Raw genomic sequence first — 12,888 nt, 5'->3', positions numbered from 1 at the left:
ATATGTTGTATCCTTCTTATGGATAATATGTTGTATCCTTCTTATGGATAATTGGTTGTATCCTTCTTATGGATAATAACTTGTATCTGTCTTATGGACAATTTTTTATATCCTTCTTATGGACAATAAGTTGTATCCTTCTTATGGACAATAAGTTGTATCCTTCTGATGGACAATATGTTGCATCCTTCTTATGGATAATATGTTGTATCCTTCTTATGGATACTATGTTGTATCGTTCTTTTTGACAATATGTTGTATCCTCTTTTACAGAAAACACGTTGTGTCCTTCTTATGGAAAACATACTGTATCCTTGTTTATGGGTAAAATGTCGTATCCTTTTTAATGAGCAATATGTTGTGTTCTTTTTCATTTTTCGGCAATACGTTGTATCATTCTTTATTAGTTGGAACACCTGCATAACAATGGCTGGTTTAAAATATAATCTCACTCATTCTAATATGATACGTGAAGACTGAATACATTATGACAGAGTTATACGCGTTGTAAATTGAATTCTGACGTGATAGTCAAATAAATTGATAAGGATGGAGTCAGGTATTACAACCAGACACTTTATTTTGCTTTCAGGAAGAACTCTAGATTAACTGCAAAGTTACAACATCAGAAACAATTTTTGCACATATACTTCTTTTGGTAAAATTAAAACACGGCAGTGAAGAAACTTAAGAAACTCATGGAATTTCTATAATCATGAGTTAATCATAATCCAAACTGAACTTAAGTTTAGAGCTTGAAAGATTTTTTCGAAAAACCGGGATCAGGTGCAAGGCTAGACAAGGACACATTTATAGATTTTTAAATGGAAATCCAAATGTGTGATGCTTGAAAATCGTAATAGCCGTATGCATGCTTTGTAATTTTAAAGAAAACAATTATGTATCCCCAGGACAAAATTGTTCATTTTAGTTTTATTTTCATTTGAACTGAGATAATGCTTGACATTGCTCTGACATGATTTGCATCGATTTGTTCTAGTAATGACGTGTCGAGATCAAGATTGGGCCTATATCTCTCCCAGTGATCAAGAATTGTCAGTAGTGTTCGAGCTCTCAGTCGCGAACGACTGAGTCATGTAAGTAAACAAGGCCTAGGAAGGGCTTTTGTTGCTGACTGGTATTGTGAGGAAAAAGGGTTTGTCGAAAAGAAGAATATGACAACGCTTTCTCTGACCACAGCGTAGATATTGTGAATGGCCTAGTTCATGGATGATATAACTGAATTTCTTTCCTTTTAATGTGTTGGAAAAAGCAGTTAAATGTAAACCAGTCTGAAGATGAAAGCAAGTATTGCATCGGCTGAATGTTTTCTTCCAGACGTATTTCAGAAAAGTGGTGATATATACATTATTAACGTGTGACTTGTTTCATAGTCCTTGCTTTTGGATGACCATGTGACCATATTGGTAGGATACTTCTGAGACAACAATGCAGTTTGTATCTAATAAGTTACTGCCATTTCAATTTGACATCCTGTATGTATGTATGTATGCTTCTATGTATGTCTGCATATCTGTCTATCTGTTTGTCTGTCTGTATGTATGTACGTACGTGTCCAACGCGCCTTCCTGTATGCCCTAAGAGGCGACTGAGCTGTGGGGGTTTGTAATGCAATGGTTAGCATGCCTAACTCGCAAAAGAAGAGTTGAGGGTGCGAATCATACCATCTAACCAACTCGCTCTTACTTAAGGGATTATACAATCCATTTTAGGGAACGCACTACAATATCAACCGTGTCATTCAGGAGGCGAGAAATATTCGCAGCGACAATTGAAAAGTTTCCTTGCATTTTATCCTTCATATGCTGAAAAACTGGTACCAAACAGCCTAATGTGTTCAATCTTGCATCGTTTTCAACATCATAAACGTGTATACGCGTATGTTTATGGCATTGATTACCAGCGTATAACCTATATAACCCATGCGTTTATTTTCAGGATGGATCATTCCAAGGCTCTACTATTGTTTGTCCTTATAAGTTGTCTTGCGCCCGAGAGAATTATCAGTGAGTTTGGACAATTCCACGGAGCGTCCCTGAGTTACGTCATTATAAATGGAACAAATGGATTGGAGGTTGCACTTTCTCTTCTTTTTCGTCATTCATCGTATCGTCGAATACAAACACAAATACGTTATAAAGTCATGAATGATTTTGTCATAGTTTCATTAAAGTCCTTAGACTAAGATTTTTAAGTAACTTTTCTATTATACGCTTGGAAATAATGATGTTTCAGTCATCACATATTAAAGGACAGTAATGATATCTTAGATTGTAGGGGAATAGTTAATGTCATCTCTGAGGATAGACGGAGTTACTCCTCACATTTGACAAATGTCTTAACTGTTTTTGGCAAGAATAAAAGGATTTGCAGATGTACGATTTCAGAAATATTCGTGTAGAGACATCTTCGTCTTTCTTCCCAAGGTCTCTGCCTCAGACAAAAATCAAAGTATTATAAGAAGTATGAAATGATATTTAATGTAAATCTGAAGAATGAAGATATATATAATTCAACCGTGGTTTGACATTACAAGATTATTATTATCACTAGCATCAGAAAAGTAATTTTATATTGCTTTTATTTAGGTTATTTGAAAATGGCATTTTTTAAGCATATTTACGGCGTTTTTAATCTAAATGACATATGCAGAGCCTTCTCCGGTGTATTCGTGTGGATGTCAGGTTTGGCATATTTATAGACCAATATGTATAAATGAATAAATATATTTGTAGACACAACTTAATAAAAATATTATATTTTATTATACTTTATTAAAAACCAGTACTTCTAGGTGTAATGTACAGGTAGTTTAGTCGGGTCCAGTCTAGATGGAAAAAGTCTTTAAATCCGTCACAATTGCTAGAAAAATCATTTCGTTGTAGCCCTTCAACTATGCTTTATTATATCAAATTAAACAAAGCTTTAGAAACAGTCCATTTACAATGAACATTTTTCAAAGCACCATTCCCAGTTCCAGATATGAAAATGCACGTTTTTTTTTCTTCTCTTCATTTTATACAAGCATGAATCAAGCGTCGCATCTGATGTTTTTACAGTTTGTTTCATTTGTCTTTGTGCTGAGTGTTGACTGAATCACCCATTCTGCATCTTTTTTTTCAGGCAATGTAAATAATACGAGTGGTAATTTCATGAATGAATATTAACAATTTAAATCTTCACATCAATGCGCGTTGTAGCACTTTTTAACATTAATTGTTCTGTCTTGTATGCGAGGACAAAAATTTATTTGCACATATTTATCCAAGAGACCAGTTGAACCGTACCACAAATCACCTGACCTAAATTAAGAAGAGGCACACAAATAAAATCTAGTCTAATCTGGTTTAAGTAGGTAAGTATAACATTCTTTACTTCGTACTATATCCTCTTGTTCTTCGACTTATATAATCTAGTCAAGCCTAACAATGTATAGGTTAGTACTGCATCCTTGTCTTACTCGAATTATATACTTTGTTCAAGTCTAGTCTGGTATTTTCAAGTAGTACATCTTGTTCCTCGAGTCAAATAATCTTGTTTAGACAAGTCAGATATAGGTTGGTACCAAATCTTCTTGTTCCTCGAGCGATATAATCTGGTATGGACAAGTCAGGTATAGGTTGGTACTACATCCTCTTGTTCCTCGAGTCATAAAATCTGGTATGGACAAGTCAGGTATAGATTGGTACTACATCCTCTTGTTCCTCGAGTCATATAATCTGGTATGGACAAGTCAGGTATAGGTTGGTACTACATCCTCTTGTTCGTCGAGTCATATAATCTGGTATGGACAAGTCAGGTATAGGTTGGTACTACATCCTTTTGTTCCTTGAGTCATATAATCTAGTATAGACAAGTCTGGTGTAGGTTGGTACTACATCCTCTTGTTCCTCGACTCATATAATCTAATATAGACAAGTCTAGTGTAGGTTGGTACTAAATCCCCTTGTTCCTCGAGTTATATAATCTAGTCTATTCTAGTCATTTATAATTTTGTATTACATCTTTTGTTCTTCGAGTTATCTAAAATTGTTAATAAATAGCACAGTGCATAAATTAATTAAATTAATTTTGTACTTTTTAGATATTACATAATCATGACTCGTAGAACTAATTAAATGTTTTATAAAATTATGAAACTATTGATTAATATTCCTCCATCTAATTTCGTATTAATCCACTTACTAGTCAATCATTTTTCTTTCTACACAAAGGTCCAACTAGATCTTATCAGCGGATGGGTATTGGGTCTGGGACCATGCGGTTTACATTGCTCCAGGGCGGCAATAAATTCGGACACCAAACTATCCAGGATGGAAGTGTTTCAGAAAGAGGGTGACAGTCGCTACTTTGGGAACTGGACGGTTCAATACAAAATGAACGGATCTAGAACCGTAAATTATACTGACATAAGCCAACAGATCTACCAAAGCATGAAGGAGACTGTCATATATGTCAATGAATTGTCTGGATGGGAACAGGATTGGACTGTTTTTCGCTTTCCGACGATTCCTGGTGCACCATACATGGACTTCAGGTAACACAAAATACTATGCTTAATGTATTTCTCTTTGTTGGAGACAAGTAATTGCTTCATGCGGAGAGACATAAGAAAAGAAATTATAATGACACGCGACTTGTTATATACTTTGCTATGTAAATTGTCAAACGTTTATCATTGATTTTATCACTTAAGAACAACGTATTTTTCATCATTTTGAAGGTGATATAAGTCAAGTTATGTCTACATTGTAGAACAGAAAAACCAGATATATTAGTTTCCTGACTGTGTCCGCATTTACGAGCGTCAAGTTTCTTGCAAACGTAACAATGTTTTCGTTTATTTCTCTTCGTCTGAGAGGAGTAAGTATCTTACGGGGGAAGACATAAGTAAGGAAAATGCACGAGCACTTGTTGTGACACGTGTCCAGTTATTTAACGATGACAGCTTGCTACTTAAGTTATCAAATGTTTGTCATTAATTTTATTACTCAGGGACAAGGTTTTGTTTCATAATTTTGAAATTTTTTAAACGATTGTGCAAGGTCGTAAGATTATAAAAGTCACATTATGTGTACATTTCGGAAAAAAAAACAAACAAACAAACCCAGATAAATTAGTTTTACTTTTGTGTCCGCACGTGCGTACGTCAGGTTTCTTGCAAAAGCAAATATTGTATTATTGTGATTACACTTTTTCAGAAAGATTTTGGAATTCCAGTACGACTTATTGATCCTCCGGGAGGGAGGAGGTATTAGTGGATCAGATGATGTAAGGCATACTCAAAGCAGGTCTTCATGAGCGTCAAATGGATGGTCTCCGGGAATATTACATTACAGACAAAAGTTTAAATATCTATGTAGTCCATGAGTTACCAAAGCAGGGGTCAAAGGTGATGAAATAGAATGTAATGAGACCACTTTGGTAATTTCCTTGTCAATCCAAAACGTTGTACAATCCATGATGAAGCTCTTGGTCTATGACTTCTAAACGGTCTTTTGATATGGTATATGACTACTAAGCGGGCTTTAAATTTTGTATATCCGGATTTAGATTTACGGTAATGTTTCAGACTTCAAATGTAGAGACGAGACGGGGTAAAAGGGGTCCAAAAGTAGGACCTTATCAGTGTTTCATCATGCGTGTCAAATCAAAGGTCTTTGAGAGTTGTTACTGTTGTTGTTATGGGCTTAACGCCATTGTTCAGCACACAATAGGCTATACATGTCCACCAGTATAACTGGTAGAGGAAGAACCCGGGAATCCCGGGTTAAAACCAGCGACCCATGAGAAGCTACTGGTAAGCTCTCTCACATACCTACGTTGGCCAAGCCCGAGGCTCGAACCCACGTGAACAGACGTGAGATATCAGTGATCGGTAACGGCGAGCACTTTAGACCACTTCGAGAGTATTTTGGCAAGGACTGGATTTTTCTCCTCTACCGGACCCGGTGTTCCCTAAGTCAGGTGTCAAGGGTAACAAATACGACTTTAGCAAACCTGTCAATAATTGGCATTGTACTGAAGTTCAGTGGGAGTAATTATTATAGACAGGTTTTTACTTCCCTTGAATCAGTGAACATCTGTATAATGATGACAAATAAGTTTGATATTATTGAGTGGTCCCATTTCTGTTTGGTTTATACCGACAGTTTGGTCTTCCAACTGTATTGACCGTAATTAGTAAATAATAATTGAATTACCAAAAAATTAGACAGCTCTGTAGTTTAAATTGTCTGATTCGTTATATCATTTACGAGGCATACTCATCGGTGTACTGTTAAAACTTTGGATAAAACTGCTGGTTGAGAGGCAGCACTCTAAATACAGCAAACATTAGCACTGTGAACCAGGATAATATATTTAAAGACAAAAAATGCCCTGTTGAGAGCAATTTAGTTTTCATACAGATCACATGCATTTAAGTAACGTTATTTTCAGGTTTGACCTCGCTGTGCTGAGATGAGCAAATAAGGCAACATGGATTGATGAAGTCTTAGATATATAGATTCCCTCCACTTTAAATTAATTTACAATTCTCGTCTGTAATTTAACAGAGTTTTTTTTTTTAAATTAGAAAATATTTCCCTTATTCCAGCTTTGGGGGCTTGTCATGGAGAAGTCTTTCTCTGCAGGGCGATAACAGGGCGTGGCATGTGCAAATAAGGGTTATGCCAGACCTCCGGAGTGACACAGGAAAACCAAACAACAGTCCACAAGCTTTCAGCAAGCCCTTCTATAGGTAGGAAGTTCGTCATTTTGAGGAAGAGTGATTAAATATGCATGCAAACTGTATAATAACTATAAAAATGAATGTATAGAGGATGATAATTCATACATGTGTTTTTATAACTGAAAGTATTATATACTGTATATTAACAGTAACGCGAGTCAAGTCACAAAAATAAAACGTCTTGCAATTTAATATCACTCGTACGTTTTGTCGTTTAGAACACCAAGGTCAATAATAACGTAACAATAAAAATAAGACATATTTCCATGTATCGTGTATATTTCACTGCGTCATCATGATACTATGATTTATCATATTTCTCAGACTTCTCTTGGGACAAGTCAATTACATACGAATATCAGTTATGGATCCAGACGGAGATTTATTACATTGCAAAATGTCTGAATACGTCGAGGCCGGCTTTATTTCCATTCATCAGCTTCCAAATGTAACTGCAACAGAGGTAGGTCCGATTTATTACTTTGATGCATTTGCAAACTTTTCTACATTATCTGTTTAGTCTTTGAACGGAGATTATCTCTGAATTTTCATTGAATATCAACGAATGCATTTTCAAGGTTTCTATTTTAAATTTGGCAGATGGACTCATAACTCACTCACGTTCACATGTTTCCTGTCTGTAATAAAGCATATTACCTTGTTTTAGAGAAAACTTGAAGTTTTATCATGTATGCAGCATATACAGTTAACATTATGTAATTGGAAATGACACTTATTTTCATGACGATGATTGAGATGTTGTTGATGATAATGACAAAGACAATGGTGATGATGTTACAAAAGTTAAGAATGATGATGGTTAACTAAAACTATTACTACTGATTGCTACTATTACTAAAATTCTTCCTTTTCTTCTTCTTTTTCTTCTTCTTCTTCTTCTTCTTATTATTATTATTATTATTATTATTTGATCCAGGACTGTGTAATCAGTGTCCCCTCTTACAGAAGCTTAGGTTACCATAACGGCAGCTTAGGTGGTATTGCAGTTTCGATAAGGGACTATGCAGATGGGTTTTCAAGGTTTGCTGTCGGTGTACAGGTAAATGCAAAATATGTGGATTATCGAAAATATTTTAATGGGTGTTTGGTAAGAGAAAAAATATTCAGAACAACATTGGTTAGAAGGGCGCAAATAATATATAACCCTGCTGTCCGGAAGGTTATAAAATTATAAAATCAAAAGAGATGTTTATTGTAAATAACCAGTCCTGCATCGTTTACATGTATAAATCTAATTACAAAATGAAAACATCAGTTAGGAGCTTAGTAATGTCAGGGTCTACTTAGGTTTATAAATGATACAAAAGACAGTTAGGTGGGCTTTACAAACCTGTATTGACGCTGATGCTATGCACCATTACAAATCTCGACAAAACGTGATTACGAACTATACTAAAAATATGTATGTTATGATAAGGGATGTAGCATAACCTTCTTAACCTTCTTCTTGCTATGAGTAGGGATTACTCATAAGTTAAGAAATGTCCTTGCCCATGGTTAAAGAGAGAGAGAGAGAGAGAGAGAGAGAGAGAGAAGAAGGAGTTCAGGCTCTCTTAACAAGGGTGTCAACGGTCTATATACGGATAAATCTTGGGTAATGCGGTACGGAATCGCTGTAAGGAAAATACAGAGCTGCTCTGACTCGAGAAACGAACTAATTATGCGTAAGTCTGGTCTCTATTTATACAGTTTTGTTTTTCCCAATTTCGGATCAGAACAAGGCTCTCGACCTTTCCCACGGAAACCGTATGAATCATCTCGTTTAACCCATTCATTATTGATTTAATAATTTGACTGTTCAGCAGCTTTCCACTAAGTCTAAATTACTGACCTTTAGATGCAAGAGAAATGTATTTTATGGATTTCTGCAACTGCTCTTAAAAGCGCGATCTTTATAAAATAGCATACAGTTTGTATTACACCAATAGATAAAATTAATCTCAGTATATTTTAGTGAAAAATTACTTTCAATATAATTTAATGAAAAATTACTGTTCATACAATTAAGAGAAAATTTCAATATTAATACTTTTACTCAAAAATTCTGTCCTAATATTTACATCAAAAATTATTTACCGGATGTAAGGAAGCGTTAAGATATATACGGCCCATTCAAGTTTGCTTATCAGAAATAAAACAAGCAAAAAACAAAACAATAACAACAAAAATAACCCAACAAACCAATATACGTGTATATACGTAGCAATGCATTTTATTCATGGAATGAATACTCCAGTATTTAGTCACATAAAATGAGCTGGCAAAAGTTGAACTACTGTATTACGTGTGGCAAAGTTGTCCTGTTACATTTAAAATTGAAGCAGTCAAAACGTTTCATGGTATCAAGCTCATTTCGAGCAGAAATTGCGTCCCCTTTCCTGCTGCCCAGTATCAACACATTTGCAGACAAGAAGCTTGTGTTAACAGTTTCAAACGATTGTGTACTTTGCGTAGAGCGGGAATATAAGTACGTTTTACATACAGGGATTTTCAAATAACTTTTCTTTCGGCCAAGGTGAAATCGTACTCTTCGGCCATCATGCACCATCAATTTTACGATCTCATTTCTCAGTAATGAAAGTTTTGAACATTTAAATAACCTTGTAAATTAAGTGTTGACGGTATTGTCTTCAAACGTTTGAATACGCTCGTAGAAATTAATTAAGTACATAGACTAGAATTTTGAATTATAACCAATGTACATATACCGGTAAAACCATAATCATTCACCACATCTAGTGAGGCCGTGCTCGTAAGGGAGACATTAAACAAAAATTATGGACGTCATGAAAATCCCGCCTATGTGCATCATATATTAGTATATGTAAGCCTATATCAGCGGTTTGCTTCGATAGGTACTTGCAGATGCAAACTTTGTCTTCTATGTAGTCAAACAAATTAATATAAATAGCGCATTAAATAATTATCTGCCCTCGAACGTTTAATGTGGAGGCTTTCAGACACATTGTTTCATCTAGGCCATTATGTAACTTGTGATTAGATGAACTGCTAGCACACAGCCTGATCGTGTTAAGTAATGGGATTGGGATATTGTTTTGCAGACATTATATCATACACAGAGAGGGATCAGATTCTTTGAATTTGTTGACATGTTAATAACCAGTTTATAATTTTGTCGTTTCACTAGATTGTATCACATCAATCAACTTAATACACAAACATTTTATTCCAAAGGTTTTGTTCCAATCATTATCTTTTAGGGACTTGACTGTAATGCTACCATATTTGATTTTAAAATTATGTACACTGTCACTGGCACAGGTTCTGAAGAAATGAAAGACAAACTGGGATGAACAAGCCTGTGTCATCTCCTCAATTCAGTAAAATATTTCTTTTCTCTATTATTTTTACTCACTGCGATGAGAGGAATCGAAAGGAAAAAAGGAAAGTAAAAAGACAAAAACAAATCATTTCTCACAGGTGCAATATCTTGTCAGTAGGATATAGGCGTTTAGAATGTTGATACTCTTTCAAATGTGAAGCATTAAGGAAATGGCCTTCACTAATTTACTCCGCAACTAGGGTACGGCCAGAATAACCCCGAAGGCATTTTTGTTTTGAAAACTGTTCTTTGGACTTAACACTATAAAATTATATTGAAAACTTTGGGAAAACATGCAACTTTTGTCTTTAATTTTATGAATGTATGTGATTTTTATAGTTAACATTTTCATGTATAAAGATCTATTTCATTAATTAGTCATACATTTCTTCAGTTCATGGTTCAGTTTTTGGATGAAATAAATGAACCCAAGTTCATAAACCCGACACCAGCGGACAACCTTAGATTCAACATTTACTCAGGTACAACCTGGAAAGTTGATGTATATGCCGAACCTGTTTCACCAGCGTAAGTAATTAACTCAGAAATTGAAAAGTGGCATTATTAAACTTTATTAATTGAGGTCATGCATGGCCATAGCAGCATCACAATAGGCGGTTAAGGTTTCGGTAGCTGAGATAGGTCAGTGATCTTCTATACCGCATGAAATTATTCATTTTTACCCTTCCGTCACAAGCGAGTGTAAGCGGTATGTTAATCAGTTGAAATAGTTCTAACGCTAGGGTAAACGGTTTTGAGTAGAGAAATATGCTAGCAAAAGCGATATAGCTATTACTATTAAAAAATGCAATTGCTCATCTTTTTAAAGAAATACAATTACTACAATTGCGAATTTTTCTGAATGCACTGCGACAACAACGCTGACACCACAGGTGCAGACAATTCCATTTCTGTATATGCTGTGTCATTGTGGAAACTCTCTCCTTTCGTGAAAGACTTACTGTGCAAATCAAAATCTGCTAACGTAAACGGTGAGCCATAATTGATATACACTGTCAAACAGTTACTCAAATTGCACTGTCTGTAATCAGTCACCTGTTTTGGGTCGGTAACGCTTCGGTTCCGTATGTGTGAACCAAGTCGTCAGTGGTTTGCCAGTTCAGCCAATACGGCATCTAACTGCGCCATACTAATTATTATATCTTCGATAGCCACCAAGTAGAACTTATTAATCCTACTGAGACTGCTTTGTGTTGCTGAGGGCAGTTTGGGATAGATATGTACTTGTGAATGTAATCATATCGAAATTATTTTGCCAGCATTGGCCATGACAACTCTGATTGGCGTTGCTATCTCTGCAAAACCCCAGTGTATGATCGAAAATGGCAACAAATGAACGACCTTTCAGTTGTCAACGCGCCGTGATTCCAGGATTGTAATGCAGGCATTTACTATGTATAACGCTGCAGGCAATGACAGGTCTGTCAAGAAAATTACCGGGTTGTGGATACACGCATGCAGCTTGTGAAGTTGATGCCGGAAATACTCGATATGATCTCCATATTCGTTTGCATCCTTTTCAAACACCCCAGACGGACCAACGGAACTCGAGTAATCGTCGCTATATCTTCCAATTCGGTTAACTGTCGTGTCAACGTTTGCATTGCTCAAAAATGCTTCAATTTCTTTTCGAGTCGATGAAACTATGTACGCTGATAAATAACGCCATGATGACATTATTAACAAATCCAACCTTTTCATCAGAATCGTAATTAGCATTGGCTGCAAAGATTTGCACAAATTTGCATCGATTTGTAAGAAAGCTTCACACGGAAGACAATAACGAGACGTGTTATATATTTGTAATTCTATTTGGTATTTTGTTTAGGGATCTTTATCCAGGTACGAATAATACTGGATATGGTCTTTGCTTCTATCCATCTTTAAAAGCACGGTCATATCAAATGTAGAATCGGATGCCATTGTTTATGCATTGTCGGTGTTGTCTAATACCTTTTACATGTCCAGGCTTAGTCCGCAAATGTAATCTGCTTCCCATTACTGCATTCGCAAGCATCGAATCAGCTGGATGTAATTGAACAGCTTCATTCATGATTTTAGTGACCGGGGCTTGCATGTAATGCTGTCGATGGAAATGCAGCTATTTGTGGAAGTGTACCTGGAACCTTTGGATCGACCGTTGGTGGTGTCCGAGTTACTAATTGTCACAGCCGTACTGGAATTGACCGAACCGCTCTCAATCTTAGAGTTTTCAACTGATCCGCAGAAACATTTTTGATGCTATCAACGACTAGCATTACAACTTAGTTTACACACAAAGACAAGGTCGAGAGAACCTTTGGCGTTCCTGTAAATAATCCATGAAAAACATCGCCAGTGCCATTTTCGTAATAATTAATGTAAGGTTCTCTCGCGTTAATAACACGCACTGGTGTCACACGTCCACGTACTATTGTCATTGTATTAAATATCAGATAGATGTATAATGTGCAGTTGTATTGTCAAGGTCTCTTAGCACAGGCCTAATATGTATCAGTCCTGGTGGTTTATTGCATGGAAGATACACAAGCGTGGGATGTCGTCGATTACTCCCACGCAATACTTGTGGAAGCTCCACTTCCTGAATATGGAATCTGAACTGTATATGCTATTGATGGCATAACATGTGGGATTACCCAGTGTCGTGGTGTGGAATTGTTAATATTTTTGGCGAGATATTTTATCCTATGCGTAAGATTTTTCCGTCAACGTGAAATTCTTCTGGCCAACCTAGGACCGTTCTCAGCAA

The 12,888-nt window shown here is 35.9% G+C and overlaps 1 protein-coding gene across 1 annotated transcript in view; it reads left to right on the top strand.

Annotated features, from left to right (window-relative positions):
* The first annotated feature begins 1,961 nt into the window (after positions 1–1,961).
* LOC149791250 (uncharacterized) overlaps positions 1,962–12,888 on the top strand; it is an 81,882-nt gene continuing 70,955 nt past the window's right edge. Inside the window, exons 1-6 of the mRNA XM_089971321.1 lie at positions 1,962–2,095; positions 4,236–4,558; positions 6,620–6,763; positions 7,079–7,217; positions 7,692–7,814; positions 10,513–10,646. Coding sequence (XP_089827447.1) covers positions 4,335–4,558; positions 6,620–6,763; positions 7,079–7,217; positions 7,692–7,814; positions 10,513–10,646 — 764 coding nt within the window. The 5' untranslated portion in view covers positions 1,962–2,095; positions 4,236–4,334. The remainder of the gene's footprint in view (positions 2,096–4,235; positions 4,559–6,619; positions 6,764–7,078; positions 7,218–7,691; positions 7,815–10,512; positions 10,647–12,888) is intronic.

Source organism: Sinohyriopsis cumingii, chromosome 9 (assembly GCF_028554795.1).
Source record: "Sinohyriopsis cumingii isolate HCF-2022 chromosome 9, ASM2855479v2, whole genome shotgun sequence".
Classification (NCBI taxonomy): Eukaryota; Metazoa; Mollusca; class Bivalvia; order Unionida; family Unionidae; genus Sinohyriopsis; species Sinohyriopsis cumingii.
Note: the sequence above shows the minus strand (reverse complement) of the source record. Positions and strands in the feature narration are given on the sequence as shown.